This window comes from Thunnus maccoyii, chromosome 7, assembly GCF_910596095.1.
Source record: "Thunnus maccoyii chromosome 7, fThuMac1.1, whole genome shotgun sequence".
Lineage (NCBI taxonomy): Eukaryota > Metazoa > Chordata > Actinopteri > Scombriformes > Scombridae > Thunnus > Thunnus maccoyii.
Window position 1 is genome coordinate 34,958,280 of NC_056539.1, and position 21,133 is coordinate 34,979,412.

A 21,133-nucleotide genomic window follows, 5' to 3' on the forward strand; every position below is an offset into this window, starting at 1 on the left:
TATGAATTAATGAATGTATGAACAAATATATGAATGAATGAATGAATGTATGAATGAATGAATGAATAAATGAATGAATGAACGAACGAATGAAGTTTTGTTTTTGTGTCTAGTCATTAACGTGACCCCTCCCTCATGGAATTATTGAGACACAGTAACTAACAACATAGACATAAATATAAACATCAACATAAACGTCAATGTCAACGTCAACATAAACATAAACCAAACATCATCTAAACATAAACATCAAAATCAACATAAACGTAAACATAAACATCAACATAAACATTAACCAAACATCAAAATAAACATCATCCAAACATAAACATAAACATAAACATAAACATAAACATAAACATAAACATCATCCAAACATAAACATAAACATTATTATTATTTATCTGTCCTTTTATTTATCTGTCCTTTTATTTACTTTCTGGAAATAATCCACAGGCTCATTATTTGATATGTAGTGTTAGTAAAGAGGAAACCCATCTGTCTGTCTGTTCTGGAGTTTATTGCATCAAGTTATTGGTTAAATTGAGGATTGTTGTGTTTTAACAGATGAAAATTATAATATCTGTGTTGAAATGTTTCACACAGACTCTGCAGCATTTAGCGTCTGATCCATCTGTTCTCTCCCTGAAGGATGATGATGATGATGATGATGATGATGAAGCCCATTAGAGCGATGAGTGATGATGTGAGGGCCGAGGGGACAGAGTTCTCCGAGCTGTTAGTGTAACTCGATCCTGCGGCTAACTGAATTAGCCTGCACTTTGCTAATGGTGTTAAAGCAGAGCGAGGGCGGCGAGAGGACAGGAAGTTGCTCTGCAGCCGCTCTGATGTTGCGTTCAGGTCATCAGGAACAATCAGCGCTGTGATTCAGCAACTCAGAAACAAACTCAGTGTTTTAAATCTTTCACATGTGAAGTATGGAGGCCCATTAGTGCCAAAAGTAGCTGCTCCATACTTTTGTTTTGATACTGACAGGAAGCTTCGGAGGCGGAGTTTATGTTTTTGTTTTTGATGTTTCTTCAGAAAACTCCTATCCTTATCTTTTATTATTATTATTACTATTATTATTATTATTGTTAGTCTTCATTAAACAAGGACCACGCTTTAAAAAAACAAGAAGAGATGATTTATGCCAGATTAGCTCATTTCCATCTGCAGGTCCACAGAATGATCACCAGATAATAATAATAATAATAATAATAATAATGATAATAATAATAATAATAATAATAATAATAATAGATTTACATGCAACACCATTACATAGTCTCATAGTACCACACTAACAATTCTATAAACAAAGCTACATATAAATACCAGCACATTTATCCAGTACAACTACACAATTACCATTCATTACAATTTAAAATCTCAATCACTGGAAAATGAATGTTGACTTTTTTTACACTGTGGGAAAAAAAACGAAAGTCTGTGCAGGTTTTAAACTCAGCTGGAGGTAAATTCCAGTGTTTGATGGTTGTGTTGTGGTTCTGCTGCAGAGTTTAGAGCAGATCCAGAGGTTCTGAAAACAGCTGAAGAGACTGTATCTGGACATCATGTTGCAATCAAACAATCAAACTTTTAAGGCTTGTTTAAAAAGAATCTCTGCTGGTTTCAGCCCAGTCTTACTGGTCTGAGACCAGCAGGATACACAAGAAGAAGATGTGAAAAATCAGAGCATGCAAACATGTTTTTGTTAACGAGTTCCTAATATGTCTACATTTAACCATGTTATATTATTTAAGTTTCAAAAGTCAAGTTGGAATCAAAGTTAAACCTAAATATTGAACCTCATCAATGTTTTTGATGATTTGTTCATTAACATGTGGATACTATCTATCTATCTGTATATCTATACTATATCTAAATATATGATTAGCAGAGTTACACGTGTTAATGAGATTTTTAATGTTGTCTTACTTCTGGACCAGAACCTGGAAGTTCTGGTTTCACGTCATCTCTCTGTGGGACGTCTTCCTCGGCCTGGTCAGAGGACGCCGCTGCTGGTTTTTGTGTCATTATATGTGCAGCGCGGTGCGTTATGATGATCTATACAGCAAGATTATAATTCCAATATTCATTCTCCACAATTTCAGGAGTTTAGCTGCAAACTTTTCAGTGCGTGTTGCGCCTGAGACACACAGGAAGCGCGTCGCTGTACTGCTGCGTCTGCTGCGCTGCTGCGTCTGCTGCGTCTGCTGCGCTGCTGCGTCTGCTGCGCTGCTACTGGCAGCTCTGTCTTTCTGTCTTTTTATCTTTTTCTTGTGTATTTCTGCAGAGAACTGCGCATCACACGGAGAAAATAGGCAAGACCTCAAATCTCTAGATGACGCGACGCAGCAGCCGCGTGTGAGACGCTGTGTGGCTGCTTCAACCTGTTAACATGGAAAGCAAGAGGCTCCGTGAAAAAAACAACAACAACAACAACAACAATAATAATAACAATAATAATCATTATTATTATAGTTTAAAAATGAGGGGAGGAGTCAGCAACAGCTGTGAGGAGACTCGTCACACACACTTCCTGTCTTTATCTTCAGACTCACGTTCTGTCACAGTTTATTCCAAACAGTTTCCAGGACAGATGTTAGTCATTTATCTCAGGATGTGAACATATATGATAACATGTTGTTGTTTTCCTCTCTGTGCCGTTCAGTCTGGTTGGTTGAGAAGTTTTTATACTGATCCACTCATTCATAGCAGAACAATCACACTAGAGCAGTGGTGAGCAAACAGCGGCCCGTTGGCCAAATCTGGCCCTCCAGCACAAATATGTAGCCCCAAGCAGACAGGAAGGATTTACTGACCAATCAGCAGCTAGCGTTAGTGTTAGCATTAGCATAGCCTCAGCTGCACGAGTCACACACCTGAACTCTGAACTAAACCAACGTCAGGTGACTGCTGCATGAAGGCGTACCTGTGGCTAACGTTAGCACGCCAGCTAGCGACACACAACATGTGAAGAAGAATAATTTCTCCGTCTGTCAGCTGACCACAGTGATGTCAACCCCCCATTAATCCAGTCAGACAGCGAACACGCCGCCCTCAAGTGTAAAAGTAACGGCGTGTTAGTGGGATTAGTAACTGTAATCTGATTACTGAGTTTCAACTGTAATCCCTATAATATTATTATAATATTACTGTAATATGTTACACAGTAATGCCACCACCATAGAAGCTGCAGCTGTTTATCGAGTGTTGATAACGTACGTCTCCAGTCTCACAGACAACATATTTCATGTTTGAATCACTTTTAGTCAAATGAGTGAGCTGTAATCCCTCACTGCATGATGGGAAAAATAACATATAAATAACAATAAATAACAATAAATCCTGACAAACTGGCTCGTGGTTGAACCCAACTGCTGCCTGCTGCACATGAGGGCTGACAACACACCTGCACATCAGTCTGTCTGACACGTCCTCTATAAATCCTTCTGCTGATGCTTCAGTGCATCTCTAAAGTCCTGACTCAGCACAACAATCTCCAACTTTTCCACAAGAAAACATTTAAAAGGAGATGAGAGCTGATATCAGGAGGACTGAGCTTGAAATCTTTAGAAAGTAAAAGGAACAGTCGGCAGCATGGAGAGGTTTAAACATCAAGCTGGTAAAACTACTTTTAACTCTTTAAAGCTCTTTTCAAACAGGCAGAAACGTTTTTATCATTTTAAGTTTCAAGTTCAAACTTTATTCGTCATTTTTTCTTTGTTTGCACATTTAAAAATACAATTTTATAAAAGACTGAAAGATCTGATGTGTTCACATATGTACAAACAAACACAAACAAACACGCTGAAGACAAACAAACAGAATCACATCACAGCGTAACGGCGGCTACAAGACGAAGAAAACAAAAACATTTTGTATCCACAATTCTTCTTAATCTTCAGGCTTCATTACATCCTATGAGAGTCACCTGCTGCAGAGGGAGCGCTTACTTTCCCCTCCAGTTACTCCCAGGCGAGTGGGGTGTGTGTGTGTGTGTGTGTGTGTGTGTGTGTGTGGGGGGGGGGGGGGGGAGTGTGTGTGTGTGTGTGTGTGTGTGTGTGTGTGTGTGTGTGTGTGTGTGTGTGTGTGTGTTCTAGCCTCATTAGTGTTTCTGTCTTTGTCTCCCTGGAGTTGAACTGTACAACAACGTGTCCCGGGTGTCACTACAGACGAAGGTGTTGTTACTGTTGAAATACTAAAACCTGCTGCTGCTGAGAGCAGTGAAGAGAATCTGTCCTCTAAACTTCACTCAGTGATGTGTGAAAACTTTATGAAAGAGACAACAAATGTCGGCGTTCGAGTCCTGAACCGAGCAGAAACACGTCTGACTGAGAATCAAAATGTTTTAATTTAACGTTTAATGATGAAAACAACTAAAATACTAAAACAAACTGAAATTCATATTCTGTTCATCATATTATTTTATCACATGTTACCATCACCATGGCAACCAGGTTGCTGAGAGGCTTTTCATTGCCAGATGTTTGTGTCAGTAGTAAACAGCTGCCAGATGTTTGTGTCAGTAGTAAACAGCTGGGAGATGTTTCTGTAAGCAGTAACCAGCTGCCAGATGTTTGTGTCAGTAGTAAACAGCTGGGAGATGTTTCTGTAAGCAGTAACCAGCTGCCAGATGTTTGTGTCAGCAGTAACCAGCTGCCAGATGTTTGTGTCAGCAGTAACCAGCTGCCAGATGTTTGTGTCAGCAGTAACCAGCTGCCAGATGTTTGTGTCAGTAGTAAACAGCTGCCAGATGTTTGTGTCAGTAGTAAACAGCTGCCAGATGTTTCTGTAAGCAGTAACCAGCTGCCAGATGTTTGTGTCAGTAGTAAACAGCTGCCAGATGTTTGTGTCAGTAGTAAACAGCTGGAAGATGTTTGTGTCAGCAGTAAACAACTGCCAGATGTTTGTCAGTAGTAACCAGCTGCCAGATGTTTGTGTCAGTAGTAAACAGCTGCCAGATGTTTGTCAGTAGTAAACAGCTGCCAGATGTTTGTGTCAGTAGTAAACAGGTGCCAGATGTTTCTGTAAGCAGTAACCAGCTGCCAGATGTTTCTGTAAGCAGTAACCAGCTGCCAGATGTTTGTGTCAGTAGTAAACAGCTGGAAGATGTTTGTGTCAGCAGTAAACAACTGCCAGATGTTTGTCAGTAGTAACCAGCTGCCAGATGTTTGTGTCAGTAGTAAACAGCTGCCAGATGTTTGTGTCAGCAGTAAACAGCTGCCAGATGTTTGTGTCAGCAGTAACCAGCTGCCAGATGTTTGTGTCAGTAGTAAACAGCTGGAAGATGTTTGTCAGTAGTAAACAGCTGCCAGATGTTTGTGTCAGTAGTAAACAGCTGCCAGATGTTTGTGTCAGTAGTAAACAGCTGCCAGATGTTTGTGTCAGTAGTAAACAGCTGCCAGATGTTTCTGTCAGTAGTAAACAGCTGCCAGATGTTTGTGTCAGTAGTAAACAGCTGCCAGATGTTTCTGTCAGTAGTAAACAGCTGCCAGATGTTTGTCAGTAGTAAACAGCTGCCAGATGTTTCTGTCAGTAGTAAACAGCTGCCAGATGTTTCTGTCAGTAGTAAACAGCTGCCAGATGTTTGTGTCAGTAGTAAACAGCTGCCAGATGTTTCTGTCAGTAGTAAACAGCTGCCAGATGTTTCTGTCAGTAGTAAACAGCTGCCAGATGTTTGTGTCAGTAGTAAACAGGTGCCAGATGTTTCTGTCAGTAGTAAACAGCTGCCAGATGTTTGTCAGTAGTAAACAGCTGGAAGATGTTTGTCAGTAGTAAACAGCTGGAAGATGTTTGTCAGTAGTAAACAGCTGCCAGATGTTTGTGTCAGCAGTAAACAGCTGCCAGATGTTTGTCAGTAGTAAACAGCTGCCAGATGTTTGTGTTAGCAGTAAACAGCTGCCAGATGTTTATGTCAGCAGTAACCAGCTGCCATATTCTCTCTTCTAATAATACATCAACATATACTGTATATATCAATCAATCAATCAATCAATTTTTATTTATATAGCGCCATATCACAACAGAAGTCATCTCAGGGCACTTTTCACATAGAGCAGGTCTAGACCGAACTCTTTAATTTACAGAGACCCAACAATTCCCCCATGAGCAGCACTTGGCGACAGCGGTAAGGAAAAACTCCCCTTTAACGGGTAGAAACCTCAAGCAGACCCCGGCTCTACGTGGGCGGCCATCTGCTTTGACCGGTTGGGTTGAGAGAGAGAAAGAAAGAGGGAAAGGGGGAGGGGGGACAGGAGAACAACAATGACAACAACAACAATAAGTATAAGCAGCAACAGCCAGGGAAGGATGCCATCAGGACTGTGAAGGACCGCGAAGGTTCGGCCCGGGACTCAGGGGTTCCTGTGAGATGAGAAAGCACAAAAAACTCCGGGGAAGAAGCAAAGTTAGTGACATGCATTGATGTTACATGAATGCATACAGATGGAGAGGAGGAGGAGGAGAGAGGAGCTCAGTGCATCATGGGAAGTCCCCCAGCAGTCTAGGCCTATAGCAGCATAACTAAGGGCTGATCCAAGGCGAGCCTGGTCGGCCCTAACTATAAGCTTTATCAAAAAGGAAAGTTTTAAGCCTACTCTTAAACATAGAGAGGGTGTCTGCACCCCGGACCCAATCTGGAAGATGGTTCCACAGGAGAGGAGCCTGATAGCTGAAGGCTCTGCCTCCCATTCTACTTTTAAAGACTGTAGGAACCACCAGTAAGCTGCATACTGGGAGCACAGTGTTCTAGTGGGATAATACGGTATTATGAGCTCTTCAAGATATGATGGTGCCTGACCATTAAGGGCTTTGTAAGTTAGGAGAAGGATTTTAAATTCTATTCTAGATTTTACAGGAAGCCAATGTAGTGAAGCTAAAATGGGAGAAATGTGGTCTCTTTTTCTAGTTTTAGTCAGAACACGTGCAGCTGCGTTCTGGACCAGCTGGAGAGTCTTTAGAGACTTGTTAGAGCAGCCTGATAATAAGGAATTGCAATAATCCAGCCTAGAAGTAACAAATGCGTGGACTAGCTTTTCTGCATCTTTTAGGGACAGGATGTGCCTGATTTTTGTGATATTACGTAAGTGAAAAAAGGCAGTCCTTGAGATTTGATTTATGTGGGAGTTAAAGGACATATCCTGATCAAAGATAACTCCCAGATTCCTTACGGTGGTGCTGGAGGCCAGGGTAATGCCATCCAGAGTAGCTATATCATTAGATAATGTGTTTCTAAGGTGTTTAGGGCCAAACACAATAACTTCAGTTTATTCTGAGTTTAGTAGCAGAAAATTGCAGGTCATCCAGGTCTTTATGTCGTTAAGGCATGTTTGGAGTTTAGTTAACTGATTGGTTTCATCAGGCTTCATTGATAAATATAATTGGGTATCATCTGCATAACAATGAACATTTATGGAGTGTTTCCTAATAATATTACCTAAAGGAAGCATATATAAGGTGAATAGAATTGGTCCAAGTACAGAACCTTGTGGAACTCCGTGTCTAACTTTTGCCTTCATGGAGGATGTATATATACAGTACATGTTGGTGTATTATATATGTATATATACAGTATATGTTGGTGTATTATATATGTATATATACAGTACATGTTGGTGTATTATATATGTATATATACAGTATATGTTGGTGTATTATATATGTATATATACAGTATATGTTGGTGTATTATATATGTATATATACAGTATATGTTGGTGTATTATATATGTATATATACAGTATATGTTGGTGTATTATATATGTATATATACAGTACATGTTGGTGTATTATATATGTATATATACAGTATATGTTGGTGTATTATATATGTATATATACAGTACATGTTGGTGTATTCTATATGTATATATACAGTATATGTTGGTGTATTATATATGTATATATACAGTATATGTTGGTGTATTATATATGTATATATACAGTATATGTTGGTGTATTATATATGTATATATACAGTATATGTTGGTGTATTATATATGTATATATACAGTATATGTTGGTGTATTATATATGTATATATACAGTACATGTTGGTGTATTATATATGTATATATACAGTATATGTTGGTGTATTCTATATGTATATATACAGTACATGTTGGTGTATTATATATGTATATATACAGTATATGTGGCACAAGAACTGAAACTACTGACGTAGTAAAATCAGCTGCAGTGCACATAAATGCATCTGTAAATTAAACAGGAAGTGACAGGAAGTGTTTCCTCTTCTTCCTCAGGTTCTTTCGGGGCGAATACACGGTGGAGGTGGCGATCAACGACTACCTGGATATCTACTGTCCGCACTACAAGGGGGCGGAGTCGGCCGAGCGTATGGAGCACTATGTGCTGTTTATGGTGAACTACGATGGCTACACGACCTGCGACCACCGCAGGAAGGGCTTCAAACGCTGGGAGTGCAACCGGCCACAGAGCCCCAACGGCCCGCTCAAGTTCTCAGAGAAGTTCCAGCTGTTCACGCCCTTCAGCCTGGGCTTCGAGTTCAGGCCGGGACATGAGTACTACTACATCTGTGAGTACTACACACTGAGCACTACTACATCTGTGAGTACTACACACTGAGTACTACTGAGTACCACACTGAGTACTACTGAGTACCACACTGAGTACTACCACATCCTATAACTTCTCTGAGAAGTTGCAGCCGTTCACACCTCAAGGTTTGTTTTAACCCCTTAAAATCCTCTTTAATCCCCACAGAAAACCTGTCAGTACTTTACAATATATTAATGAAAACATTCATTTAACTAAAATCTGTTTAAACTGAATTCTGAAGAATTCCTTGAATTATCATTAATTATCAGCTGAAAATATTTCACAGCCCAAACGTGAACTAAACCTCCTGTAGTGATCTGTGCACTTAAACATCTTTATGATTTTATGGGGGAATTATTAATATGCACAACTCAAATATGAAATTATTTGTCCAGCAACATAACTCATATTAGTTATATGTGTAATGGCGTCATGGCTCGGCGTAACTACTCTCAGAGCGGAGCAGTGAACTCACACGCTGTGCACATAGCAGATGTCCATATAAAGAAATCCGTCACCAACTGACGTCAGCTCGGGCTGAAAGTAGAAAAAACCGTTGGAGACGGAGCGTTCAGAGCAGAGCTGCTGCTTTCTGCTCACAGGGATTACTGCTACATACATTTACCTCGTTATTTGACACGTCGGCCACTTTTAACATGAACATCTGACATTGTGACATTATATATATATGTCTGAAAAACATCGTACGTCCCTTTTAATTATGATTTTGCTTTTAAGGTTAAGTGACTGACACATGAGGGAAAGGGAAACTGGTGCGAGGCGATGACTTGTGAATGACTGAAATGAATGATGGAGAGTTATCTGTTGTGTGGTCGGTATGAGGGACATGATGAACAGCTGAGATGACTGTTACCTGTGAATCAGCGAGTCAAATCAACAGCTTAGTTCTGAATTGACAATAATTGAAGTTACATATTATGAAAACACAGGAGTTTAAGCAAGTTGATGAAGGTTTTGTAGATGACTTGCTTGCTCCCGGGGGGCGGGGAATGGAGATGTGCTGGATGAGAAGCTGAAGCTCCCAGTTTAGATTCTAAGGTTTCACCTCCTGTTGTTCTGAATCACATCTGCAGATGAGCAAAATGCGAGCTCTCCATCGGCGTGGCAGAAAACAAGAAGACAAAGACAAAAGCAAGAAAAACCATCCAGGAGCCTCAGATAAGACACTGTTTGAAAGTTTCAGTCTGTCCGCCCAGAAGGTGCATCCTGGCAGATCCCAGGGGTTGCAGAGTTCTGGGGGAGCAGAGTCAGTCCCCCCCCGTTCATGGACAGGCAGGTTCAGTTCCTGAATATGGTTACTCCATTAATAAAAGTATTAACAATTTACAATTGCATGATTCCTAATTTTGCATCTTTGATAGTTGGTTTAGTGTTCTGATAGTGAAACAAGCAGTCTGGAACTAAACATGATGTTAGTGTTATCAAGGATGATGGAATTATGTTTGTGGTTCATTTCTAGGCCTAAAGTCAGAGGAATAAAAGTCTAATTAAAGCATAATGACACACATGATTTACACACACACATCAATATAGAATACTAACCTTAGATAAGTCTACATTTTAGAGTTTGTGTGTGTGTGTCACTGGGGCATCGTATGTTGTGCAGGAAGTTCTCCTTGTTGTTGTTGTTGTTGTTGTTGGTGACTTATGCTGGTTCGTCCAGTGATCAGTTCTTGTGTTGGTTATTCAAGTCCTGAAAATCAGTTCACAGTGGGATTAAAGTTGGTGGCAGCTCGTCTCTGTGTGTGATTGGCTCTTAGAGGTGAGTTATGATAACCAACGGTGGGGGTTGTTTATCCAAATGGTACCATCAGTTCATACTGGGGTGTGATTGGCTCTTGTAGCTTGAAGGATCCAAGGTGGTTTGGGTCAGTGGTCTGGTCTGGTGAACTTGCAGGAGATGGGGGTTCCTCCTCTCTGTTTGCAGCATGTTTAGATGGTCAGTGAGGAGTTTGGGACTCTCAGTCATATATTATTGGCCAGCATTCCTGGGGGGTTGAAGAAGGAGCTGGTCTGTTGTTTGAGGCTAGTACTGTCTGCCTTCCAAACATGCAGAGACTTAATCCTACACTCCTGAACCCTAATAACACCTTAAACACATCGTTAATGGCTTTGTCAAATACTGCAAATGAATGTGTAAATTAAGTCGTGTACCCCTTAAAACAGTGATGCTCAACTCACAGCACAGATTTGACCCGCAGTATTGTTCCAGCCAACCACAATGAAAATAAACTGATTCACACTGGGATTTTTTTTTCATACCAATTAGTAAATGATCAATAATGTCCCTCGGCTGTTAGGTGGGAAGTTGCATATCAGCGATCTGTGCAGAAGTTCACAAACAGCTGACCTCTGTGCTGCTGCTGCAGCTGAATTTGTCTCTTGGCAAAGATGAGTCTCGACAGCAAACGTCAAAAGGTTGACAATGAAAACAGACAATTTGATGAAAAATGGACAAATGAATTTGCCTTTATTTTGCCACCTCATACCAACCCTAAAGCACTGTGTTTAATTTGCCAAATGACAATAGGGAACAAAAGGTTGCTAATATCAGGCGCCATCATGAGTCAAAACATGCTAGCTTCAGTTCAGTGTTTCTGCCCGGCAGCACCGCAAGAAAAGAGAAGATTACGACTGTGAAGTCATCTTATTCTGCTACATCAACGATCCTGACAGCTGCTGAGAAAGCCACGGTTGCTTCGACTATGTGTAACTTGGGAACTAACCAAAAAGGGGCGAGCCATTGGTGGATGCTGAACTTGTGAAAGTGTGCACGTTGGGAATGGTGGAGGAGTTGTTTGCAGGAGACAAGAACAAAGATGACATCATCAACCGTGTGAAAGATTTAACAGCACAGAGGCTGGAAATTTGTACGAGGACAGCCCTCAGTTTTACTCCCTGAACTGATCTGTGGATTACCTTTAAGAGTCGACAGATGATACTGCACAACTGTCGGTATTTGTGAGATACTTCAAAGAGGAGTTGCTGAGGTGAGAGCGTGTCTAGTGCTGTGACAGGTTTCTTTTAAAAGACTTCTCTGGACCTGGGTTAAATCAGCCCCCTTGTAGCTGACGTTGGGTCATCTATGACGGGCTTTGCATCATGTCTTATAGCAGAACACCTGACAGTCATCTTGCTACACTGCATCATTCATCAGACTGTGTTATTTGCCAAACTGTCCAGTGAAATGAGAGCAACGATGGACACAGTCATCAAAATTGTGAATCACATTCGCACAACTTCAAGCCTGCAGCACCAGCATTTCAAAATGTTGCTACAGGGGCAGGAGGCCCAACAGGAGACCGACGGCAGCGTCGGAGGGTCGACAGTGATTCTGTGCACTGCAGAGAGAAGAAGCAGAATTTATCTCCAGTCAGAGATCACATTTGACCCCTCAATGATTCTACAGGAAGTGATGCTTTCATGTTGCATATTAAAAACTTTTTCTATGAACAGTTTCACAAAGACTAAGCAGCAGAGGCAGGAAGTTAAACACAAAAGACTCCTAATAACTCAAGACAAGAGAATCAGAATTACATGGAACAGCAGGTGCATTATAGTGAATGAATGAATGTTGTCATCCTTCATGGGAATATAAGACACAAACACCTTCCAGCTGTGCTTCTCACAAATGGATCCAAAGGAATCACACCAAATCCACAAAACACACAAAAAGATTAATAATAACAATAAGCAACATCCAAAATTATCATCCAACTCTTTCCAGTACAAGACGATACTGCATTCACCAAGTAAACTGCCAATTTATGTGTAGAAAAACAGAATCATACTCATTTTAATTTCCCCAAGATCACACACGGGACAAATTCGACTTTCTTCTTCTAAAGCGGCGAAGCTGTTTCAGTATGAAGAGGCAGGATGCAGCTCTGATGGGACCACAAACTGAACCTTTTTCTTTGGTAAATTATAATAATAATAATGATCATAATTACCTCTGCAGAGAAAACATTTTGTATCTGAAATCTTTTAAAGTTCAGTTTTGATGTTTGCAAATAACTAAGGGGTGGGGGGGGCTTTGGATCGGTCACCACAGAGGTCAGAGGTCAGGGGTCAGAGGTCAGGTAATCTGCTTTGTTATGGAGTGATGATAACATTTAAATGCTAGATCGTATTTATTTGGAGTTTCCTGTTGGACGCAGTCTGAATTTGGTGTCTGTCCCGTTTAGTAAAGTCTTGGTTGGCCAGTGGACCTCAGACCTGTGACCATAAACAGAAATAAGTTCAATAACAGAGTCCATTATTGTCAGCCAGGTTGATGCTCCATCTGTTGGTGCCTGTCAGGTCGATTCAGAGGCAGTTATAACGGTTTCCAGAAAGAATTTACATTTTATATCTCCATTCACTCTCTAGCTCGCTCCACCACTGCTGCTCTCTCTCTTCCTTTAAATGAGTTGGAAGCCGACAACAAAGCCTAACTTTACTTTTACTGTGCCTGAGCCTGAACATACATCAGTACTGTTGATATTACCGTCAGCTGTTTATGTCATTGATCTGTGTTACTGACCGTCTGTCTGCTGTCTGTCCTCTGCAGCATCTCCACATCCAAACCTGGCTGGGAAACCCTGTCTGAAGCTCAAAGTTTACGTCAAACCAACCAGTAAGTTCTTCTCCTCTTCCTCTTGTCCTCTCAGAGCTCCTCTCCCCGTTCACAATCCAAATCTAATGTTCAAAACACAAAACCAATTCATTGATACCAAAACTAATCACATCCATCTTTGATCCATGTCTGATTCAGTCAGTGGTGGAAGAACTCAGATCCTTTACTACAGTAAAAGTACATAAGTATTATGAGCTTGATGTAGTTAAAGTATTGCAGTAAAAGTACATAAGTATTCTGAGCTTGATGTAGTTAAAGTATTGCAGTAAAAGTACATAAGTATTATGAGCTTGATGTAGTTAAAGTATTGCAGTAAAAGTACATAAGTATTATGAGCTTGATGTAGTTAAAGTATTGCAGTAAAAGTACATAAGTATTCTGAGCTTGATGTAGTTAAAGTATTGCAGTAAAAGTACATAAGTATTATGAGCTTGATGTAGTTAAAGTATTGCAGTAAAAGTAGTGGTTTGGTCCCTCTGACTGATATATTATTATATATGACATCATTAGATTATTAATAGTGAAGCATCAGTGTTAGAGCAGCATGTTACTGTTGTAGCTGCTGGAGGTGGAGCTAGTTTACACTACTTTATATACAGTTAGCTAGTTTAGTCCAGTGGTTCCCAACCTAGGGGTCGGGGCCCCTCCAAAGGGTCAGCAGATAAATCTGAGGGGTGGTGAGATGATTAATGGGAGAGGAAAGAAGAAAAAACAAAGTTCTGATACACAAATCTGTTTTCAGTTTTTGGACTTTTTCTCTAATCTTTGATTTTTGCTGAAATATTGGATCATTTGAACATTTATTGAAATGAAAGCATGTGAGAAGTTTAGAGGGAAAAATCACTATTTGGTGGAGCTGTTAACAACTCATAGACATGTGAAATGTGACCCCGACTACACACTGCTTTTTGTAAGACGTCAAAAGCCAAAAAGGTTGGAAACCACTGGTTTCATCTTTAACAATGTGTTGTATTTTAAAAGCTTGTTATATTATCCATTGTGTCAAATCTTCATCTGAAAAGTAACTAAAGCTGTCAAATAAATGTAGTGGAGTAGAAAGTACAATATTTCCCTCTGAAATGTAGAAAGTAGCATCAAACGGGGCTGAAACAAGCTGTTTATGAGTTGAAGACATTTCTTCCAGTTTATTAGTGCGTCCTCAGTAGGAGGAACATCTGTGACTTGCTGCTGAATTCTTCCTCCATCATAAAACTGTAAATGTCAGTTAGAAGCAGAGGAAGTGTGAAAGCTCGCAGCTGACAGACTGAAGGCGTTAAACAGTTTATCTGAAAGGAGCTTTAACACGTCTCACTAACAGGATGTAAAGTCTGAAAACAGTTTGTTGGATCTGCAGGAGGATTATCTGAACACACAGAGTTTACACGACATTAATAACTGATTCATTCACAGTGTCTGATTTATTATTAATAATAAATGTATTTATACAGCAGCTTTCATTCACACAATGCAGCTTTAAGTGCTTCACAAGTTCAAAAACAGATAACAAACAACAGTTAAATATTTAAATGCATTTAGAAAGAGGAAGTAAAATCACATTAATAATGAATATATGTGTATATATATATGTATATGACAGCAACAGCAGTTATCACCACTTTCACCATCATCATGTAAATAAGTGTAATCCTGTCAGATTCTAGATAAAAGCATCAAAGACATAAAGGTGAGTCAGAGTCCCTTTAACACCCATCTGGATCTGATTTCACCTGCTGTTAACATGTCTGATCGCTCTGTGCGAGGACCCTCTGAGGGTCCAGTAACCCGAACCACATCCTCCTAAAAAACAACAACAAAAACAAGATGGCAGCCATCCAGGGAGCTGCTACTTCCACAGTGTCTTGAATATCCATAACTTTTTAGCTGCTTTCTTGCTAGTAGCTTAGCTTGCTAACTGGCTAATGGCTGCTACCTCGCTGGTCGTGCGTTATATGTGGATTGATTAACACAGTTGTCTTTACACTTCGACGTGGTCAAAATGCTTCCTGAACACGGTTTGGCTCAGTGAGTCTCAGCTGAACTCTCATGTGGTCTTTGATGTTTTTATCCTCAGATTCATTCAGTGAGTATAAAGTGTCGTCGTATCCATGAATGAAACCTGACAGGGTTTTAACTTTATGACCCTCAGGCGACTCCGTAGAAGATCTTTAAGTTGCCTTTTTACAGACCGTTAACAAAACTGAAGCTGTGAACTCAGCCAACCACTGAGCCCGACGGTCGGACCTGACTGCAGGTCCGCTGTGATGTCACTCAGCAGGGGGAGGAGCCAAATACTCCACATAATAAATGAGTTTGTGATGTTTAACCTGTGTCTCCTCTGCGTCTCTCAGACGACTCTGTGTACGAGTCTCCGGAGCCCTTCCTGACAGACGACACCACCGGCGGCTGCGGCGGCGCTCTGCCCCACCTCTCCCTGCTGGCCACCATGTTGCTCGCCCTCCTCCTCGCTTCCTCATAGCACCTCCTCCTCCTCCTCCTCTTCTTCTTCTTCCTCCGCCTTCGTCGTCTTCCTCTGAGGAGAAACAACCAACCTGAGGCAGGAAACAAATCCAGCTCCTCTTCCCTGACCTCTGACCTCTGCCCTCCCGCCGCTCAGCAGCTCAGCCAATCACAGGAGGCTGAGGTCACTGGTGGGAGGAGCTTCTGCTCTGTGCTGGATGTTTCTGTTGTCTCAGTCACAGATCCACTCTGACTCCATGTTAGTCATTATTTCCACAGGTGATGTTTACCTGAGAGGAAATAATTCATACACTGATCAGCTGATCGGCTGCAGTCTGAGCTGCAGTCTGAGCTGCAGTCTGAGCTGCAGTCGGCTGCAGTCTGAGCTGCAGTCGGCTGCAGTCTGAGCTGCAGTCGGCTGCAGTCAGCTGCTCTGTTCTGCTGCAGCAGTTTGTAAAACCTCCATCTGATCCGATGATCACAGTCACAGATATCAGCCACAGCAGTGACACGATATTAATTGATAATTAATTATTTTCATTATCGATTAATCTGCAGATTAGTTGTTTTGTCTATAAGATGACAGAAAATAGTGAAAAGAATCCAAGTTGACGTCTTCAAACGTTTTGTTCTGTCTGATCAACAGACGTGATGTAATAAAAGCATCAAATCACATTTTAGAAGATGAAACGTTTTTTACTTAAAAATTATTAAAATAATTATTCGATTATCAAAATAGTTGGCGATTAATTTCTCTGTTGATGGACTAATTGATTAATCGTTGCAACACATTTAACACTCAGACATCAACTTCAACTGTTCATCAAGTCAGATTTTATTTATATAATCCCAGATTGGCCTCAGACGTCTTTACAGTCTGCAGCGCCGCCGCCTGATTGGACGGATGTTAAAACTATCAAACAAAATCATTTTGTGGATCAGTTTGAGGAAACAGACTGAAGTCGTGAACAAGGTTCAGCTCATAGTTTTACTTTAATGATTAGTGTTGATCTTTGATTCTTTACGCTGATTCTTCTAAAAAACACAGATTCAGTTTATAAAGACATGAAACAGAAGTTTTTGATGCTTTAAAGAGACTCTGAAGGCTTTTATAGAACAACATTTCGGTTTCAGACGTTCCCAGTGATGGACAGCTGGTGGCAGAGAAGAAGAAGACTGTTAGCAAGTAAACATGGACGTAAATGCAGGATTTATTATTTTTATAATTTAAATATTCAAACCTCAACTTTAGAGACGGAAACACATTTAACATGTTTGTTAGAGGCCAAAGATTCACATACTGAGTAAACAGAAACTTCAGTTATTATTATTATTATTATTATTATTATTATTATTATTATTATCATCAGACGATTAAAGGAGCAGTTCAACATGTTTGTTTTCTGTCTTACAGTTAAATAAATAAATAAAATAAAGACAAACTGTGATGAAAATGTATCTGCAGATACTAGTTTCAGCCTCAGACAGACGCTGTGGATCATTTCTGTGACTGAATCATCATCATCATCATCATCATCATCATCAGATATAAGAACAGTCTCCTCGTTCAGCAGCAGACGATCTTCAGCCTTTCATTTCTGTAAATCTACCAAAGACTCTTTTACTCTTTTATATTAGGAGGGAGGGGCGGGGTCACACAGCAGCTCGTGGGGAGGGGGGGTGGGGGGTGGCCACGCCCACTAATGACACGGAAGGGCGGGGTTAATTCAAAGGGGAGGAGTCAAGTTTGGATTTTTTTTCCTAAATTGTATCGTTTTGTCGTGAAAATAAAAAACGAATGTTCCACGTGAAATAAAAATGAAAACTTGCCTTTTTTCCCTCCTGGTGCTGAATTTTTAGATGCTGCGTTTGGTTTTTTGGGGGAAACAGCGACACCATGTAGTCGAAGTGAGATTCCACACATTTCTGTTCTTTTCTCTTCATCTCTCTCATACATCCCTCCATCTCTGAGCCGATGGAGGCGGGCGTGTCCCTGTGCGTGGACGAGCAGGGGCATGCTGGGAAATGCAGTATATAACGAACGCACTGTGATGGAGGACGGACGGAGGACGCGGCGCTTGGACGTTTCCTCAGCGCTACAAAAAGAGTGAAAACTGAAGATGTTTCTTTCTGTTTGTGCCATTTTCTGTTTAAAAAGATTCATATGTGATATGAAGAAGGAATCTGTCAGATGTTTGTTGTTCTTGCTGTTGTTGTTGTTTTTCTCCTCTTTGTTCCTGCTTGCATCACAATGCATTCTGGTCCTTGTAGTCCTGTGCGTTCTGGTTCTGTTGATGAGTAATGGTTTGGTGGGTTCATCTTCCTTTTCTTTCTTGGTTTTTTGTGTGGATGGAATCAGTTTTTCGTGGCGTTAGAAGAAAGCTGGACGTGTGGGCGGGAGTGAGACCTCCTGTCATGGTTTACAGTCTCTGAGCTTTCATGTTTTTCTACATCAAAATGTCTGCATATTCTATTCTTTGAAAGACAAAAAATCTGTTTTTGTATATTTTCTTATTGGATGCTTATAAAGTCGTGTTAAAGAATGCATTTATTTGATTGGCTGAAGAGCTAACGAGGGGTCAGAGGTCATCGGGCCTCTTCAGGACTTTTTTCCTGTGCTGCATGAGCAGGAAAAATTCAATTTAAAGATACATTTAATGAATTTACTTTGAAGAAGATTTCAGAGAGAAAATGTTAGGAAATGTATGAATCTGTGTTTGATAACTTCACCAATAAAATCAAAGTTCCACTAAACTATTTCTCTTCAGTTTGTTAAACAACTTTTTTTTTTTAGATCATTCTGTCTGTGAGCAGTGGCGGCAAATACTTAATATTACATTCATATAATAATATAAACTTTATTTTTTACTTTACTTAACTTTATTTAACTTTTACTAAAGAATTTAAACTTTGAGTATTTCCGTTTCCTGCGTTATTCTTCTTCTACCACATTTATTTAACATTACAGTCAGAGGCAGACTTTACATAAAGCAACTTAAAGTTACTACAACAACCTTTCATGTTGTGTTGATTTTAGCGCCCCCTGTGGACAAAAGCAGAAGTGTTTTCTTGGAATGAAGACTACATTTCCCATGAGCACCAGGGCCTCGTGTTGTAAATCTTGGCTCGTGCACATTTGTTTTGGAAGCGAGTGGAATTAAGACGCAGCTGTTTGCAGGATGCGTAGCGACGAGGTCACGTATCTGTGTAAGATTAATAACTGTTCATACAGCTAACGTTAGCTTACATGTAAGGCTGCATTCACACCAATACAGCTAACGTTAGCTTACATGTAAGGCTGCATTCACACCAAATCCAGCGATGCAGCAGCTTCCTGCGGGGCTGTGTGGAGGTGTGGATGCATTTATTTGACGTAACTGCCATGAAACAATCAGAATATAATGTTTTATTTCTCTGATTCACTCTGTGATTCTCGCTCTCTTCATTCACTCTGTAGCTCACTCGACCACCGCTGCTCGCTCGTCTTTTTTAAAACGAGTCTGGACAACAAGTCTAACTTTACTTTTAACGTTATCAAACGTTATCCCAGCAACATCTTCGTCCTCCCTAATGCTACAAAGCTACACGTAATGTAAACACAGGCTCTTCGGTCTGTGTGCTGTAAATCGTTTCTTCTGATTTGGCGGGAATCCGACCCGGCGGCAGCATTTACAATAACTACATAGAAACAGCCGATCTTCTCTCTGATGGTCTCGGTTGCTTATGTAGGTCATATAGAGGCATCAGAGGCTTCATGAGACTGTTCCAGAACCAGTTAAAAGTTCCTTGTAGGAACTTTAAGAAGGTCCTAATAGTTATACTACAATGTTTAGATATAATACAGTAGAAATTATGTTCCTCATCTACCTTTTAAATATATATGTATTCAGATTTAAAACAGAAGTCTTAATTGCTTTAGCGACTGCAGATCAGAGCTGTGAGTCAGACGGGAGAGAAAGTGGATAAAAGATGACGGCAGTTCTCCAGTTTCACCAGCTTGTCTTTATTATCTCATTATGAGGTCATGTTGTTGTTGGCTGATTGCTCAGACGGCACGCCCCCTGTCAGCCAATCAGACGGCACGCCCCCTGTCAGCCAATCAGACGGCACGCCCCCTGTCAGCCAATCAGACGACACGCCCCCTGTCAGCCAATCAGACGGCACGCCCCCTGTCAGCCAATCAGACGACACGCCCCCTGTCAGCCAATCAGACGACACGCCCCCTGTCAGCCAATCAGACGGCACGCCCCCTGTCAGCCAATCAGACGACACGCCCCCTGTCAGCCAATCAGACGGCACGCCCCCTGTCAGCCAATCAGAGCAGAGAATGGCCGGAGTGGAAAATCATCACAGTTCTTGCTGATCCACATAATTGGTCCGAATATAAGACGAGTTTCTTCTTGGAAATACGTCTGAAAAAAGTGAGGTTGTCTTATATTCGGAGTCTAGACTTTTAAAGGTCAATATAGATTTACAACAACAGATGGTGCTAAAAATCTGTAAAACGAGCGCAAACATCCCTCAAAACCTGCCGACAGCGCCGAGACTGAAAGATGGAGAAACACCGACCGTCTCAAACACAGTGGCTCAAAAACTGGTAAACAACTGAGTAACAGTAACGTAACGAGTACATCAGAGTACATCAGAGTACATCAGAGTACAGTAGAGTACAGTAAAGTACATCAGAGTACAGTAGAGTACATCAGAGTACAGTAAAGTACATCAGAGTACAGTAGAGTACATCAGAGTACAGTAGAGTACAGTAGAGTACATCAGAGTACATCAGAGTACAGTAGAGTACATCAGAGTACAGTAGAGTACATCAGAGTACATCAGAGTACATCAGAGTACAGTAGAGTACATCAGAGTACAGTAGAGTACATCAGAGTACATCAGAGTACAGTAGAGTACATCAGAGTACAGTAGAGTACATCAGAGTACATCAGAGTACAACAGAGTACAGCAGAGTACAGCAGAGTACATCAGAGTACATCAGAGTACAGTAGAGTACATCAGAGTACAGTAGAGTACATCAGAGTACATCAGAGTACAACAGAGTACAGCAGAGTACAGCAGAGTACATCAGAGTACATCAGAGTACAGTAAAGTACATCAGAGTACAGTAGAGTACATCAGAGTACATCAGAGTACATCAGAGTACAGTAAAGTACATCAGAGTACATCAGAGTACAGCAGAGTACAGTAAAGTACATCAGAGTACATCAGAGTACAGCAGAGTACATCAGAGTACATCAGAGTACATCAGAGTACAGTAGAGTACATCAGAGTACATCAGAGTACATCAGAGTACATCAGAGTACAGTAGAGTACATCAGAGTACAGTAGAGTACATCAGAGTACATCAGAGTACAGTAGAGTACATCAGAGTACAGTAGAGTACATCAGAGTACATCAGAGTACAACAGAGTACAGCAGAGTACAGCAGAGTA

At 40.7% G+C, this 21,133-nt stretch overlaps 1 protein-coding gene across 3 annotated transcripts in view; it reads left to right on the plus strand.

Annotated features, from left to right (window-relative positions):
- LOC121901115 (ephrin-A2-like) overlaps positions 1-16,061 on the plus strand; it is a 92,969-nt gene extending 76,908 nt beyond the window's left edge. Inside the window, exons 2-5 of one of the 3 annotated variants that reach the window (XM_042417795.1) lie at positions 8,272-8,564; positions 13,161-13,226; positions 15,575-15,720; positions 15,755-16,061. In XM_042417795.1, coding sequence (XP_042273729.1) covers positions 8,272-8,564; positions 13,161-13,226; positions 15,575-15,702 — 487 coding nt within the window. In that variant the 3' untranslated portion in view covers positions 15,703-15,720; positions 15,755-16,061. Of the gene's footprint in view, positions 1-8,271; positions 8,565-9,681; positions 9,875-13,160; positions 13,227-15,574 lie in introns of those variants that run through there. The other 2 variants (XM_042417794.1, XM_042417796.1) reach the window with 2 other exon arrangements.
- Positions 16,062-21,133: the final 5,072 nt, after the last annotated feature.